At 47.7% G+C, this 16,693-nt stretch overlaps 2 protein-coding genes across 3 annotated transcripts in view; both read right to left on the reverse strand.

The window, feature by feature from the left end:
* Positions 1 to 7,655, reverse strand: part of SYNRG (synergin gamma) — a 33,660-nt gene extending 26,005 nt beyond the window's left edge. For both annotated transcript variants that reach the window (XM_058817645.1, XM_058817644.1), the window contains exons 1-6: positions 7,585 to 7,655; positions 4,153 to 4,193; positions 2,712 to 2,830; positions 1,375 to 1,505; positions 994 to 1,099; positions 640 to 751 (exon numbers count right to left, since the gene is read on the reverse strand). In XM_058817645.1, the coding sequence (XP_058673628.1) occupies positions 640 to 751; positions 994 to 1,099; positions 1,375 to 1,505; positions 2,712 to 2,830; positions 4,153 to 4,193; positions 7,585 to 7,655 (580 nt within the window). The remainder of the gene's footprint in view (positions 1 to 639; positions 752 to 993; positions 1,100 to 1,374; positions 1,506 to 2,711; positions 2,831 to 4,152; positions 4,194 to 7,584) is intronic.
* A 1,212-nt stretch (positions 7,656 to 8,867) lies between these two features.
* DDX52 (DExD-box helicase 52) lies at positions 8,868 to 14,658 on the reverse strand. Its single transcript, XM_058817855.1, has 15 exons — positions 14,572 to 14,658; positions 14,219 to 14,435; positions 13,782 to 13,912; positions 13,412 to 13,597; positions 13,047 to 13,190; positions 12,178 to 12,289; positions 11,872 to 11,944; positions 11,596 to 11,799; positions 11,135 to 11,225; positions 10,829 to 10,951; positions 10,495 to 10,645; positions 10,217 to 10,292; positions 9,974 to 10,045; positions 9,763 to 9,855; positions 8,868 to 9,492 (listed from the first exon to the last, which is right to left on the reverse strand). Exons 1-15 carry the CDS (start codon positions 14,656 to 14,658, stop codon positions 9,405 to 9,407), a joined length of 1,848 nt encoding a protein of 615 aa, XP_058673838.1. The 3' UTR covers positions 8,868 to 9,404.
* Between the last annotated feature and the right edge of the window lie 2,035 nt (positions 14,659 to 16,693).

A 16,693-nucleotide genomic window follows, 5' to 3' on the forward strand; every position in this document is an offset into this window, starting at 1 on the left:
ACAGACAGAGGGAAGTTGTCAGAGACCACCTGTAACTACAAACTTACCAGGGAGTGAATCCAGAGCACAGACACAAATTTTATACAGGAAAAAGCTGGCCTAGATAAGCTTTGTTTCAGGCTAGACACTAAAAAAACTAGACTACAGACCGTAAGAAGTCTTAAGTGGCAATTGTTGCCAGTGTAATTACTGAGAACAGAGGCTTGGTTTGACCAGGCCCAACAACACAACAGCCAGCTGTGACACTCCACTCAAGTCTTTATATTTGGTTTTGATCATTCTTAGCACTTAAAATACCACTTCTCATCTTCAAAAGCACTCTGCAAAACATTAATTAATGCTTTGACTAGAAAAGAACAAACGCTTTATCAATTTCCTTGATGTTTCACATTTAGCACAGCACATGAGGCTTTCTGTTAAAGATTTCAAGTCTTCTAATAAAGGTTCATATCTATCAATATTTCACTCTCATACCCTGACCTAGCAAACAGTTGCCACAATGACATTTAATTTTACAAAACTGTTAATCCACTCATTTTGTACTACTAAATAAAAATACTTGCTGGAATTAGTTCCCCTGCTGAGGATTTCCAATGCTGGAGTTTTATTTTCAGTTGGAAAATGAGGAAAATTACAAACCTGGCTTTTTTGGATGTGTTGCTGGTGTTGGGTGCATTTTAGCATCTCTAGAAAAGCCATCTAGGTTCCCTTTAATGGCTTCCAAAGCATCATCTCTGCTTTTTTCACCTGTCTGAAAGAGCACAGAAAAAGTTTTGAAGAATTGACAGAACAGCTCAGTTTTCCTCCAATACCCACACTTCTTCAGTACCAGAATTAGCAATGCCTGCTGCTGGCAGTGTGCAAAGGACTGACTCTTCCAGAGGCTTTTGAAGCATCTTATGCAATTCCCACTGATTTGCTTGTTGAAAAGAGACCCTCCCATTAAAAGCTATTAAAAAACAACCTGAAGAAAGAAATATTATCAGGCCATACCTTGGGTTTCACACTGCTCAGGAGTCTCAGCTTTTGTTTCTGCTCTTCAAACTGCCGCCGTTTTCTTTCCTCCTCTAAGAACTTCTGCTGGTGCTCAAACCTTTTCCTGAAGGAAAATTTAAAAAAAAATTAAAAATATAAATAATTTTTATGAGACTTTTCACGTCAGGTTTGTGCTTGATTTCTCCATTTCTACTGTCTCAGATTCAGATGGTTTGGTGCACACACTCCTGCTTCTACTCAGACCAGGACAAGCACCACAAACTTCATAGACAATGGAATATCCAGCAATATCCTACAGCCCCACACAATGCTGCTGCAGAGAAAGCACGTGTCCCCCTGCCAGAAGGACTGCCCAAGAGGCAGGGAGGTGTCACTTACTGCTGCTCCTCTGCAAACTGCTTCTGCATGTCGGGGCCGTACTGGGGGCCGGCGGGGCGCATTCCCAGGAAGGAGGCCTGTCCCATGTAGGGCATTCCAGCTGCTGGCACGGGCCCCAGGGCCATGCCACCCTGCAAACAAGCACAGCACACAGCTCCAGGGCACTGCTTTCTGCTCCAGTGTATTTTTTTTTTCCCATAGAAAAAGCCAAACCACTGGCAGCGGCAGCAAAGCGGAGTCTGTGGAATGCGGAGCGCTGGAGGAGCAGTGCCCTCAGTAGATGGCACTCTTCCTCTCCACAAGCACTCAAACTCGCAGCTTTTGGGAAAACTGGCAAAAATCAGCTCTGCAAATCCAACCTGCCCCAGGAGCAGGAAGGCTACAGCCGTCCTACACTGCTCAGAATGGGCTTTCTTGGGATTTCTGGTTCCTATTCTAAGGGATTTCATAATATTTTTATATTGCCTCCTACCAAGCACAGATGCTGGAAAATGTAGTCTAGGCATTTCCCAGACAATATATGATAACAGCCAAGAGGAACCTTGTCTGAATAAACTGTATCAGAAGCATTTGCTGAGAAATATATTCTGGGACATTTAGAGCAGCAAAGCTGCCTAATATAGAAGGAGCCAGAAAATAATTTACTTTTCTTACCATTCATTTTGCATTTGGTCTCAGAACACGTAGGAAGAGAACAAAAGTTGTTTATTATTTTTAGACCAGCTCTCATAAAAACATCTTCCTACTATAAATTTTGCCAGAATAACATAATAAATTGCAGCTGGGGGAGGGAAGGGAGTGTAAGGACATGGCAAAACAATAAATTCCATTTGTGACACAGCAATTTGGTTAGAAAGTCATGCAAAAACATTAAATTTCAGCAAAGTGGAAATTTGTACATAAGCACATATGGTGCTAAAAAGAAAACAATAGATTAAAAGAGAGAAAACATAGTATTATCTGCTCATATTGAATTATTATTTCTCAATTAGCAACAGCAGCACTAAAGACAAAAGTTACTTTAAGGAAAAAAAATTATAATGATAGGACAGAGGGAATGGCCTTAACCTGAAGGAAGGCAGACTTAGATTGGATATTAGAGAGAAATTCTTCCCTGTGAGGGTGGTGGGGCCCTGGCACAGGGTGCCCAGAGAGCCTGTGGGCTCCCCATCCCTGGCAGTGCCCAAGGCCAGGCTGGATGGAGCTTGGAGCAGCCTGGGATGGTGGAAGGTGTCCCTGCCCATAGCAGGGGTGGAAATGGATGGGCTTTAGTGTCCCTCTCAACCCAAACCAGCCTGGGGCCCTGCAGTTCCAGCCCACATTTCCCTGCCACACACCTGCATGGCCATGGGTCCAGGAGGCATCTGAGAGCCATAATTCATTGCCATCATCCCTGGCATGTTGGTCTGCATGACAGGAACCATTGGAAACCCTTGCTGTTGCATAGGAATCATCCCTGCAATGAAACAGTAAACAAGCCAAGTGCCCAGTTAATGTTAAAAGCTTTTTATTCCCCCCTCACTAACCCTGCCTCCCCCATTTAATTGTTCTTTTTTGTTTACTAAACTAGCAAAGGAAAATAAAAAACTCTGAGTTGTGCTGGATGGTTTAAAAATAAAAATAATAACATTTGCTACACTGCAGGCAGCCACATAATCTCCTTAGTTTAAACACTGGTCAGTCTACAGGGAAAAATATTTCAGGGCTTTTCAGTAACTAAGCTGATGAATTATCCCACCATCCTAAAGATTCTCTGTGGGTTTCTTCCCATATGATTTTTGGAAGGGTCATTTCCAATTAAAAAGATTTAATTAACCAGGATGACTGGTGCTGGCAATTCCCATTTCTCTTGAAACCAGCAGCTTCTGAAAATAAATCTTGGGAAATAAAGTCAACCTTTCACAAAGCAACTTCACACTCTGACCTGGCTGGATAATTTGCTGTACGTTAATTATCATACTTTAGGTTAATTTAGCCCACTACACGTGTTAGAATGGTAACAGTACTTGTCAGTAAAAGCCAAACATGCACAAAATTGGACAAACCAAGCTGGAATGTGTTAATTCAATGAACAAAGCAAGTGTGATATGTTTCAGTATCTTCCTGCCTCACATTTTGCTGTCTTGGGAGACAAACACTAACATGCACTTGCTACCAGCACACCATGAGATAATTATGCAAAAAACACTCCAGGAGGCCATGACACAGGCAGGAATAATCCATGAATCAGTCCCTGGGATTTTAATAAAAAAAAACCTCTCCATTCTCCCCATAAATTCTCTGCATATTTTCCCCTAATTAAACAAATAGCACTGCATCAGGAATGAGAACAAAGGCAATTTAAGGCTGGGGCTCTCCCATTGTATTAATACTTTCCACACAGGTTGTGACTCTTGTCCCGGGGTCTTGATGTGCTTTGTAAATATTTACCAGCTCTTGCAACACCCACACAGCATGGGTGTACACAGCTGGGAGATGAAGCAGAGAGAGGTGAAATACCACACTCAAAATAACAGCAGAATCCAAAAGGCCAGTTCAGGTTAAAAAAGGAGATGTAGTTTTCCTGGACCTTTAATCCACATTCTGGTGACGCTGCCTCAACAACACACAGGAGGTTTTCCCAACAGAGGAGTGAGAGAGCTGAATTCAAGGGCAAAAATCAGCCATGGAGTTCAATTAATAATCACACCTCTGAACATCACTGCAGACCTGGTTTAGGTCTAGTTTGTCTAAACAAAATCAAGAACTTTGTGCTCAGCACGTGAAGCTGATACGTACCTTGAGGGGGGCCCAAACCGCCTGCGACGGGAAACATGAAGCTGCAGGAGGAAAACGAGAGTACGTGAAATTCTGTCACTTCAGTGAAAACGGAAAACCCACCTCGACTTCCACATCAGCACCATCACCAGGAGCCTCTCACCTTCTGGTCAGCACCTGCAGCTGCTCCTGCAGGTCCCACAGAAAACAATACCATCCAAGGGAGTGGTTAACCCTCAGCGGGATCCCAAAGCACCCCGGCAGTGCAGAGCCAGGAAACACAGAGCTGATCCTCCCAGCAGCCCTGACACGGCTTTGACTCATCCACATCACCCACAAGAGACTTCCAGCACCCACACAGCGTGGGAACAGGTCAGTGTGTTGTGTGGGCTAAGTACGCAGTGAATAAACAGCTCCTCTTGGAAGTATCTGACTCAGCAGGACCACCAGAGAACAATTCTCAGCTGCTTAGGAACAGCCTTTCTGAAGAAAAATAAACTATCCACAAAACCCCATCACTTTCTGCCTCCTTTAGAAACATCACAAAATAATGGAGTTTCTATTTTCTCAGTTATCTACTTACAACAAAAATAGAACCTTGGAGAAAACACTCCTTTCACATATCAAGGGTCAAGTGCACCTAGAGGAAGAACCATTAAAATTTCAACTAAAATCCTGATGGAAATTGCTAGCCCTCGCTCTCAAACAGCTGCCAAACAGCCAAAAAGGACCTAGTTGAAAATTCTCATTTGCAAGCAACTTGCAGAAACCCACGTCAGCAGCAATTTCCCAAACAAGAACCTCACTCAGTGTCCCAGGCAGTTATTACATCAAAGTGCTGTGGAAGGGAAACACACTTATAGATATTCAATGTTCAATTTCAAGCGTGGATGTAAAAGAAACTGACGAAGAGTACAAGAGAAAATGCCATCAGAAATGGCCGCAGGAAGTGCTGAAAGCCAACCTGCTTTATAAATATAAAAGAGCTCTGTAATATGAGCACTAGGATAAAATAGGGAATTTAAATTATGCATTTATCCAGGAGCAAATTGCACCTCTCCACTGTACAGGCAGCAGGTCAACGGTCACCAAGACAACCCATTTGCTCTTCATCCTCTACTCAGGATCTTCATCATCCTGAAGCTTTTTCCTTCAGCCCTGAGCACTGTGTGCTGATTTCTCCTTCCACAACTATCAAACACCTGTGCTTCCCAATGCTCCAGTCTTGCCATCCTCCACCCCATCATTCTGGGGTTCTCCCTCCTAAGAAGTCTGCAGACTTACAGAGCTCAGCCCCAAACACGTGCAGGGCTTGGTTCTCACCACAGCCAAGGTCTGTTTAACTCAACTCAGTCATTTTAATCCACTCCTTGGCACACAGTATCAACACGAAAACAAATAGAATGATGAAATATTAAATGTAACTTCTGAAGATCTCCTAATCATGTAGAAGTGTTCTAAGTGTCATGCTTCCCTTCTTGTTGGGGAACCTGATCAACAAGAATTCCCCAAACCAGCAAATGCAACGTAAACCGAACAAGCGTCGGGAGGTACCACTGCTTGTTGGGAGCAAGTAAAGGCCAAACTATTAAATATTTATCCCTTTCCACAGAGCTCCTGGTTTATTTATAAGTCCCGGCTGAAAAAAATAAAAATAAACAATCAAGCAAAACCCCCTCAGCTGATTAGAGGGCACGGGAAGAGGAGCTGGTCCAAAGCAAGCCCTGGCAGCACAGCCCCGTGCGTGTACTCAGATCCACCACAATTCACTCCAAGATTCAAACCCCTCCACCAATGGGGACTGATGAGTGAAGTGCTTGTTTGGAGCTGCAGAATTGCCCAGAGCAATCAGGGAAAGCAGCTGGCTCTGGCGGCTGAGGGAGCCAGCGCAGGGACGGTGCTGGGCGAGAGCGCCCTGGGCACGCTGCACAAACACAATGAAGGGAAGGGAACAAAGTGATCACCCTGCAACGGACCTCTGAAAGCAGCACCAGAAATCTGTACAGTCCTACTAAATCAGTGTTTTAAATATGGAGCTTAAAAGGAACACCAAGCCCCAAACCAACCAAGCAACAGCTTCAGCCAAAACGCAGGAGCGGGGAGCGAAAACTCCTTTTCTGAATGGAGACTTCACTGTAACAGCTCCAAACCACACAGAATGCTTTCCCATCCACAAGTGCATTTTTAAACCCCTTAACTCCCAAGCAGTACAACTCCATCGATGCAACAGATTGTCAGAGTATTTTTGAATGGCAGAAATGCACAAAAATTGAAGTGAAATCAGGCAAAGAACCCACACAGACAGAACAGAACTTTTCCTCTACCTCAAGACTTTTTCCTCAAAGAAACCAAAATACTATCAATGGGCAATGGCGATTTGTAAATCCTTTTATTTCTCAGAACCTTTATTTCTGAAACTGACAACAATTTCTGAAACTGACAACAACGACAACACTCCCAGTAACACTGACAAAACCATGGGATTCGGATTTCCAAGACAACTCATTGAGCTTAATTGTGAAATGCAAAATTTCTTCAGCTTCCCTGGAAGTAGGACAAGAGATAAATAGCAGACAAGAACCTACATTGGAAAAAACACATTACTAGAGTCTTCAAAGGTGGTGAAATCCAGTTTTCCAACCTTTCCAGAAACACAGCAACATCTCTTTTAACATTGTTTTTTTTCCCTCCTGACAGGATTCCTCAGTCCTCCCTGTGGCCAAGGTGCCCTTTGTGAGGAGGGGAAGAGGGAAGTCCCCAGGGAGGCTGGGTCCCAGGAGGACACAGACAGACAGAGCAGCGGTGACAGAACATTTACCGTGGCAGCACCAAGCGGGGCTGGCAGAACCCCCAAATCCTTCCCACTCCAACATCTGAGATGGCAGCTGCAGAGCCTGACAGCAAGGGGGGCGCAACTGCCCAAGCCTGGGCCCCCAAAACGTGAATAAATCGCAGCAAAATGCAGAGATACCGTGGCTGCATTCCCAACAACACACCTGGGACCTCCCCATCCAGGACCCCACATCCCGCCTGGGCCTCCGATGTTCCATCCGGGATCACAGGTACTACACCCGAGACCCGCACACCCCACCCAGGACCCCACAAAGCCCACTTGACAACCCACGAACCCCACCTGGGACCCCCACCCACATCCCACGAACCTCACCTGAGACCCCCTGCACCACACCTGCGAGCCCCACACCCCAGCCAGGATGTGCCACACCTGAGACCCCACAGACCCTACCTGGGACCCCCAGAGGCCAGCCAGAAACCCCGCACAGCCCACCTGGGCCCTGACACCGCACCTGCCCTCCGAGCCGCCACCCCAGCCCGACCATCGCCCCCATCTCCGTCCGCCCCTCCCCGCGTCCCCTCCATTCCCCATCACCGCCCTTCCCTCTTTGTCCGCTCCCTCTCCGCAGCCCCTCGCCCGCTGCTCCCGGTCACACCGACCTGGCGGCCCCGGCCGCTCCGCCGCCCGCCCCGCCGGCGCCCCCCGCGCCGGGCCCGGGCCGCAGCGCCATCTTCGCGCTCGGCCCCGCCGTCTGTCAGCGGAGCGGCGGCGGCGGCTTCCGGGGCCGGCCCGGGCAGGCACCGCCCCCGGCCCCGCCGCTCCCCGGCTCCTCGGTTCCTCCGGTACACAGCCCCAGAGAGCCACGGCTCCTCGGTTCCTCCGGTGCACAGAGCCACAGAGCCACGGCTCCTCGGTTCCGCCGTTCCACAGAGCCGCAGCTCTACAGAGCCACGGCCCCTCTGTTCTTCCGTTCCACAAAGCCACGGCCCCTCGGTTCCTCCGTTACACAGAGCCACGGTCTCTCGGTTCTTTCGTTCCACAGAGCCACATCCTCTCGGTTCTTTCGTTCCACAGCCCCACAGCTCCTCCGTGTCTCAGCCCCAGAGAAGCGTAGACCTACATCCCCTCGATTCCATAGGCCCACATCCCCACATCCCCTCAGTTCCACAGCCCCACGATCCCGCAGCTCCCCGCTTCCACACCCACAGAGCCCCTCGGTTCCCCACAGCCCCTCAATTCCCCTGCTCCACCGACCCAAAGCCCCGTGGGTTCTCGATTCCACAGCCCCTCGGTTCCCCTGCTCCACCGACCCAAAGCCCCGTGGGTTCTCGATTTCACAGCCCCACAATTCTTTGGTTCCTCACTCCCACATCCCCTCGGTTCCTCAGCCCCACATGCCCCCGGGAACGGCCTGGATGGGATGAGTGGCCCCGGCTGCCCCCGGGGAGCGCCGGTTTCCAGCATCCAAACCACCGCTTTTCCGTAAAAAGGAAAATAAAGTGCTGCCTTTCTGCCCGACCTCTCGCAGGGGTCATTTGGGGACGTGCGACAAGAGCCTGAAAATGACAGGACAAGGGGCAATGGATTCACAGCGACAGAGGGAGGGTTAGATGGATATTGGGAATAAATTCCTCCCCGTGAGGGTGCTGAGGCCCTGCCACAGGGGGCTGTGCCTGCCCCATCCAAACCAGATTAAACCAAGACAATCCTGTCCAGAAATTCTTCCTGAAAGTATCGCAGTTGCAAAGAAGCCATTCCTGCCTGACTGGAATTCTGATGACAAAAGCAGGGTGGGCTGAGAACACGCTGGGCAGATGAAGACAGGGAAAATGCACAGAGCTGGGCCTTTTTTGCCTGCAGACTTGTTCCACTGAGGCTGCACAAACACACAGGTCTCTGAATTAGCATTTTATGACCTTGTTTATTCTAGTTTCAGGCTCAGTTATAAAACCATACAAAATTAATGGCATGTATTAGTTTATTTCAAAATAATTTTATAGAAGAAAAACAGTAGGAAGAGCAAGGCTTTACTTTCACATACAAGTGGGTTTGTTTAGGCTTTTTTGAAGTGTCCGGGGAAGTCTCTGACAGTTGCATTTATCAAACCTAATGGTAAACATTGTGGGGTTTTTGTCTCTGAATCTCCTGGAAGTGTCTAAAAAATGTATTAGGGGTGATCTGAACACAAACAATATTTTCAATGAGCAGTACAAAACTGTGTGAAAGTAACACAAGCTGATGCTGGTTTTGAACTACTCTCAGAAATACAGAGCATTCACTGCACGAGCACATGCTCCAGCTTCTATAAGAAGCATCCAGGAATTCTCTTCTGGCATTGCAGTAGAGACTTTCTAGCATGTAAACCTCCACCCCCACCCCAAAGGAAGCATGAGAAATGTTCTTCTCCCTTCACCATCACTGCCATCTTCATTCTTCTGTTCCAGCACAGAGGTGTCAGCCCCAGCTCACCAGCCTGAATTCAGCTTTCTGCAACAGTCTGTAATTTACTGCCATTTTTGTCTTCTTTACCTTTCTTCTTTCCCTTAGTATTTTCCTTTGTGGTTTTCCTACAAGAAACACATCTGAGATCAGACACCCGAACATAACCGGTGGTTTAAATTCAGGCTGCTGTCACCTGACACATGCCACCACACAAGGCAAAATGTTGCCATTAATCCAAGCTCCAGCAGAAAGATTCTGACACTAAAACTTCATCACTAAAATCATTATGACTGGGTGGTTCATCCAAATAAGATATCTATTTCTCTGCTTAAATTTTCTGGGCTGTTTCTTGACAAAAAGCAACTCCTACCTCCTCTTCAGCAAAAGCTACTTACATTTTTCTTTTGTCTTTTTTCAAGAAGCACTTTGGGGTGGTACAAATGGATTCTCTTGTCAAAGGTTTCTTAATGAATTTCTTCTTTTGTTTGCTGAGAACAACGTATAGTGAAGAAAGATTAAATTACTAGGGTTTCTAGTTCTAGAAACTTCCATAAGTCATTAAAAAGCACTGATTAAAAAACTGATTAAGTGCTGAAATGAACATACCTCTGCAGTTTGGGCAAATGTTTTATGTATTCTGGCACAGGACAGCCAGCTCGCTGGATAACGTTGGCAATGCTGGAAAGGACAGGAGGGAAGAGATCAACTCCAGTGCTCGGAAAAGTGATAAATATTTTTTGTGGAAAACAGCAAACCAAACAAACTGGCTGGTTTGTTGTTGATCTTTTCTTTTGTGGTGATTTTTTTACAAAGCAAGAAATAAAGACATTATTAATCCAGACATATTACCTGCGTAATAAAGGTTTATCATCTTCTGTGAAGAAAGTGACTGCCTTTCCTCTGTGTCCTGCTCTTCCAGTACGACCTGCCAAGCACACATTTTGCAGAGTAGAGATTTTACTTCAGACATGTCCTTTCATTCCTCCTCACAGCCCCAGCCTCCTCCCCAGCACAGCTATGTCTGAAAAATCTCAATAAGGTTCACAGGGTGCTGACAAAAACAAGAGCATCTACATTAAAGACCTGAGAAATGGGGAAAAGGAGGTGCTTTGTGAGCCATGCCTCACCTATCCTGTGGATGTATTCCACTGCACTGGTTGGTAAATCATAATTGATGACCATGTTCACACCTTTGAAGTCCATCCCTCGAGCCAGTAACGCAGAGCAGATGAGCACCCAGATCTTCCCAGCTCTGAAACTCTGCACTACCTTGTCTCTCTAGGAAAAGAACAGAAAAGATAATTGGAAACAGTTCCAATAGCAAATTGAGAAAGGAGGTGAACTTGTTTCCTTAAAGTTGTCACGATGTTAAGGAATAAAACTAAACCTCTGAACAAAATCCTGCAGGAATTTGCTAAATTTTTCTAATGCATTTCTTGAAAAGAAATAAAATCCTCCTACCTGTTGCTGAGTCTTGTCTGCATGGATGACATCCACATTGATGCCTTCATAAATCAGCTCATGGAAAAGCTCTTTAGCCCTCTCAATAGACTGTACAAAAACAAGGACTGGAGGAGCAAAACCCTGCAAAAGAGTAAGTTTATCTCAGGTTCCAAAATCCTCTTCTTTGCAGAAACTGAGACACAGCACATTTGGGCAATGGTTTAACATGTGTCACAGAGAAGTGTTTGACCTGGGAAATTGGGAGTCTCTGACAGACCACAGCTCAGTTGAGGAAGAGAAAGATGCTCAGTCTCTCCAAAATACCTTTTTAACAAGCTCTCTCATTGCCGTTAGCTTTCCTGTCTCAGATCCAACAAACAGCAGCTCTTGTTCTACTGTCTCTGCTGCAGAGTTTCTGAAACCAGAAATCCAACGCAAACACTTTAGTATTTTTATATACATTAACAAAAACTTATATATTAGTAAATATATATAGCATATATAACCCCCACAAAAATATAAGCTGGTGGATGAGAAATGCTGCACATTAAAAGCAGTGCATGCTCCTAACATTGATGTTTATTTGATGATAATAATTGTAATTGGCAAAGGAAAAGAACACTTTATTCAACACAAGAGAAATATCTCAGTGCCTACACAATTTTCACTGAGACAAACAACCTGCAGTGCTGACTAAGAGCAGCCACAAAATCAAGGAGGCTGATGATGCAGAGAAAACAATTTCCCGTGAAACTTTTTTAGAAAAAGAAGCAGACAATACCTACCTTGCCCCAACAGACACCAGCACCAGGTTGTCCAGGTTGAGCTTACACCACTCCTCCACATCATGGGCAAAGGTGGCGCTGAACAGGGCCCTCCTGGCCAGGTGGGAGGTGCATGCCAGGAAGATTGTGCCCAGCTGCTCCCTGAATCCTGACTTGCCATCCTCAAACAGCTTGTCTGACTCATCCACCACCAGCCACTCCACACTGGGAACAAGAGGTTTGGTTTTCAGGAGAGCCACTCCTGAGAGGCAAAGCACACTGAAAACACTCTCCTACCTGCTCAAGTCTATGGCTGGAGGATCTTCTTTCAGCAGATAAATCAGTCTGTTGGGAGTAGTAACCAGTATATCTATTAAAAGAAAAGAAGCAAAATGTCAAAAAAGACACAAAATAAACCCAACAATCAGAGCATCAGATCCAACCCAATGTGCCAGAGGTACAGTTTAGCAGAGTCCATGTCCTCTCACTTCCCTTTTCCTCCCTGCCACTTTTTAACCACCTCTTTAAAACCACACAGCCCAAAGAGAAAGGCCAGTGACAATTTTTAATTTTTAGAAGCACTTCAGTCATTAGAAGAGTTACCAAATTTTTTGGAAGACTTGGGCCCAAACTTCTTGGCTGCCTCGGCTGCCTTGTGGATCATGTGGATTCTGAAGCCTGTGCCTTCTGCCAGCTTCACCAGCTCCCGGTGGGTCTGCAAAGGCAGCAGAGATTGGGTGTCCAAACTGAGCTGATGAGCTTTTCTAACCAAAAATCTGCTGCCCATCGTGGAGTCACGGAATGCTTTGGGACATTAAAGCCCATCCAGTTCCCCCTGCCATGGCAGGGACACCTCCCACTGTCCCAGGTGCTCCCAGCCCTGTCCAGCCTGGCCTGGGCACTGCCAGGGATCCAGGGGCAGCCACAGCTGCTCTGGGCACCCTAATCCTGAACCTAGAGCTTCAAACCTCACCCTGATCTCAGAGTTAAGAGAAATCTCTGATTTCCTTAGCACAATAAAATGTAGCTCTCTAACAGGCATTATTCACATCACTACCACATGTGGCTCCCTCTGTCACATGAATAAAAACTGCACAAAGGTGGCATTTTTATATCATTTATCAACACAGCTGTGTTATAAAGTTATCCCTTGAAATTCCAAGTTTGGGACAAACAGATAAATCTCTCAGAGCAATCTCAAGTAGGAAAGGAGGTTTTAAGAGCACCTGAGCATGGGGCAGTTTAAAATATGATCAAAGAATCTTGAGCCCCTAATCTAATCACTGAGATTAGACCCAGATAATAGATATGTACCTACTCCACAGAAGTCAAAAGACTTGAAAGAAACATTTAAATTGGCTTTCCCTGATATGTGAGGGCAATAAAGGAAAAAAACATTTACTGAGCTGCTGTTTTGCTGATGCAGAGTGACAACACTGCAGCCCGTCAGGGTGAGACCCCTCAGCACACACCTGGCTGGCAAGTTCTCGGGTGGGAGATATGATCAGAGCCCTGAATCCTTTGTTCCTGGGCTGCTTCAGGTGTGTTAAGAGAGGGATACAAAATGCCAGTGTTTTCCCAGACCCTGTAGGAGCTGAAGCCAGAAGCTCCCGACCCTGTAAGAAAAAAACCAAACTTATATTTCAGCAAGGGAAAAAAAGAAAAAAGAGGAAAAATTCCATTCCCATAAACATCGATGCCGCAAACTGACCCAAGATACCTCAGGCAAACTGAAAAAGCCAAGTTCTCAGCTGGATGAAGCTGATCCAGCTGTGACAGTGCCACGAGGCAGCCCCGGCCCAGGTTCTGTGGGACCCCTGACACCCAGAGCACTCACGTGCAGCATGACAGGGATTGCCTGCATCTGGATGGCTGTGGGGACGTGGAAGCCTGCAGCATGGATGTTCTCCAGGATCTTAGGGTGCACTTTGTACTCCTCCTGAAGCTGCTCAAAGGTGGCAATGGGGTCAGGGAGATCTGTCCCCTGGATGCTGATCCTGTGCTGGTGCCTGAAGCGATTGATCTGTGAGGCAAAACACAAACTCCTTTTTAATTTGCACCCCAAAACTCACCACATAAGGATTCCTCCCCTGGCTTTTTCCTCCACCCTCCTCCAGTGAGGAATCACCATAAATAAACCCCAATTTGGATTAAACACCCACAGAACACCAGGCAGCTCTTGTTGCACCAGAATCCCCTGGTCCCACCTTTTCTCTCCTCAAGCGTTCAAGCTTCTCTGCAGTAGGCTTTTTGTCTTTTGCATCTTCAATTTTTGCTTCCAGAGAGGACATCCACTTTATTCCATTGTTTTCTGACAGCTCTGGCATTGATACTGCTCCTGGAAGTTGCAAACAAATTGAAATTTGCTTTAGTAAAATACAGACAGACATTACTTGGAGACAAAAAAAAAATCTCAGAGCCTTTTTTCTGTCATTCTCAAGAACATTAATGCAGACTCCAGAGGGATGGCAACCACACCCCAGGTCTCAGCACTGAATCTTGGCCAGTAATGATATCAGCTCTGAGCCAGGCCAGCCAAGGAACCCAGAACTGCATGGGCTTCAAGGTCCCTTCCACCCTAACCCATCCTGGGATTCTGATGGTTCTGCCAGGGATACACGTGTGTGTGTGTGTGCACAGATACCTCGTGCCTTTTTCTTTTTCCTGTTCCCTTCGCCGTTTTCTGCCGTTCTTTTCCTCTTTCCATCGTTCTTGCCCGCTCCATCTTTCTGCTGCTTCACCTCCTCTTCAGCCCCTGCGAACCCCCTGCCCTCCTCGGCAGCTCCCTGAGGGGCTCCCTCCTTGCTCCCGAAGAAGTCGAGGCTCTCCAGCGAGACGCTGCCGCGGTTCCCTTTAACCACCTGCGGGAGAACAGGAGAAGGGTGAGACGCCACGGCCGGGCCCCGCTCCTCAGCGCCGCGCCCGGTGGGAACGGGGCTCCGGAGCCTGCCCCGCGCACGGGCCGGCGCCCGAGCGCTCCCCTCGGTGTCCCCGCACCCCGAAGCGCCGCGCGTCGAGCCCGAAGCGCCGCACGTCGAAGCGAGCGCCGGCTCCGAGGCGGCGGAACAGCTCGCGGGTCTCCATGCCGCCCCGCTCCCGGCAGCCCCCGCGCCGCCGGAACCGGGAGCACTTCCGGCCGCTGCCATGGCAACCGCCCCGGGCGGCATGGCGGCCCGTTACCACGGCAACGGCAACGGCGCGGGCAGGCTTCGCTAGGCCGCGGCGACATGGGAGAACTATCGCGACAGCACGGGGGCGACAAGGGAGAATTCCTTCCCCCGGTGCCTCCGCCCGGCCCCGCCTGCAGCCCGGCAGGGAGCAGAGGAGGGTGCGGGTGCTGCCCCGTGCACACCCACTTTGCTAATCCTTGATTTATACAATCCCGCCTCGCAAACTGCCCGAGGAAAGCAATGCTTGAGGCTGTGGCAGGAGCAACCTGGCAACTGGCTGAGCTCCTCAGGGCATTCAAGAAAGTTTGCCCAGATTAAGATCAGAATTTATTTAATTAATGGATTTATTCATTATGATAAGCTGTGAGGTCCAATAATGCAGGTAAATCTAGTGCTCTCTATCAGATCAAAGAATACAGATTTTTCCTGGTTGTTCATGAAGGAAAACAAACAGAAATTTAATTAGCAACAGCAGAAATTATTTAATGTAATAAAAGTCTTGAGGGCTAAAGGTTTATGTTGCTGAAATCCAAGAGCTCTAAGACATATAGGCTGTTCCTTCTGGAACATTCACTACTTTAATAACAAAGCTTGAGATGAAAAATTGGGTAAACCTGATCCTCCCCTCTGCCCTTCTCTGCCTGATTTATATCCCCTTTTCTTTGCCAGACCTTTAACTTCCCAGCACACGGGTGGAAGCAGAGCCAGGGGCCTGGGTGCAGAGCCCCACAGCGGTGACATTTCCCTTTCTTGTGTCCCCAGCTGTGCATTTCCAGTGAATAAAGAGCCAGCTCTGCATCCTGGGTGCAGTTCCCAGGCCGGGGCTCCTGCTCTCTGCTGGTTGCTGCGAGAGGATGGGCAAGAATGTGGAGGCATTTGTGTAACAAAGAACCATAAATCATCTCCAGTATCCATCACCCACCAAGGGATGCTGCTGGCAGATCCAGGAGTGAGGAAATGGAATATTCTCCCTGTGGGTCAGCTGGGAAATCCTTCTGTGTGAGGGTGAGGAGCTTCCCAGGGCCGAGAGCCCTGGGCAGTCACTGGGCTGTGCCCCAGGCATGGAGCTCAAATAAAATGCCATCAGATGGCAAAGCAGATCAGGTGAGAGCATTTATTCCACCGTGTGCGCAGCCAGGTCCGAGTCCCTGCAGCCGTGGGCTCCTGCAGAAATCCAGCATCCGTTGGCCTTGTAAAAAGAGGTAAAAATATTTCAACAGTGCCAGAGAAGAACAACATGAAATGATGAGGACCCAGCTGCTGGTGTACCTTTTCCCTGTCGTACACAGGTGACCCTGGACAGACCATGTAGACATGAGTCCTTGTGCTTTGTGGTGGAGACACAGACTCAGACAGGTGTGTGTCCATCTGTCCCATGGGTGTGAGGCAGGGACACAGGACAGTGTGCCCCCATGCCCTGCCCTGCTCCATCACCCTCCCTGCATGCCCACGAGAGTCAGTTTGTGTGGCAGGGATGCAGGACAGTGTGCCCTGTGCTCCATCACCCTCCCTGCATGCCCACGAGAGTCAATTAGCCCGGCTGAGCACACTGCTGACCTCTGGCCCCTGCTGTGTGCCCCGATGCATTCGCAGGCCCCCAGCCCTCAGCTCTCAGTATGAATTGATGTAGCATCCATTCTCTTGCAGCACAGAAACATGCGTCCCCATTCAGCTGTCCATTTCCACTTTCTGTTCCTTTGTGCTGCCCTCCTGTTCCCTGTGTTGCTAACCTGGTCACCACTTCTTGACCCCACGTCCCCGTCCCTCCCAAGGGTGTTGTAATCCCAACCACTACCAAAAAACTTTTACTTTTCCCCCCTTTACTCACATCTTGTTTAGCGAAAAATGGTTTCCAGCAGTGTGGGAGCTTTGATCCCCTATTCAAGAAATCCTTGCAATGTTTTTTTAAAGACTCTCTTTCTAAGGCAAATGAATTCTTCATAAAGGGG

This window comes from Ammospiza caudacuta, chromosome 20 (genome assembly GCF_027887145.1).
Source record: "Ammospiza caudacuta isolate bAmmCau1 chromosome 20, bAmmCau1.pri, whole genome shotgun sequence".
NCBI classification, from domain to species: Eukaryota; Metazoa; Chordata; class Aves; order Passeriformes; family Passerellidae; genus Ammospiza; species Ammospiza caudacuta.

What these genes read in the sequence shown, in the direction of transcription:
- DDX52 (XM_058817855.1), bottom strand. Translation starts at nt 14,658, where the DNA reads ATGGAGACCCGCGAGCTGTTCCGCCGCCTCGGAGCCGGCGCTCGCTTC. An exon ending in TCGACGCGCGGCGCTTCGGG is followed by an intron (nt 14,436 to 14,571) that starts GTGCGGGGACAC and finishes GTTCTCCCGCAG; the next exon opens with GTGGTTAAAGGGAACCGCGG. An exon ending in CCAGCCATAGACTTGAGCAG is followed by an intron (nt 11,800 to 11,871) that starts GTAGGAGAGTGT and finishes TCTTGTTCCCAG; the next exon opens with TGTGGAGTGGCTGGTGGTGG.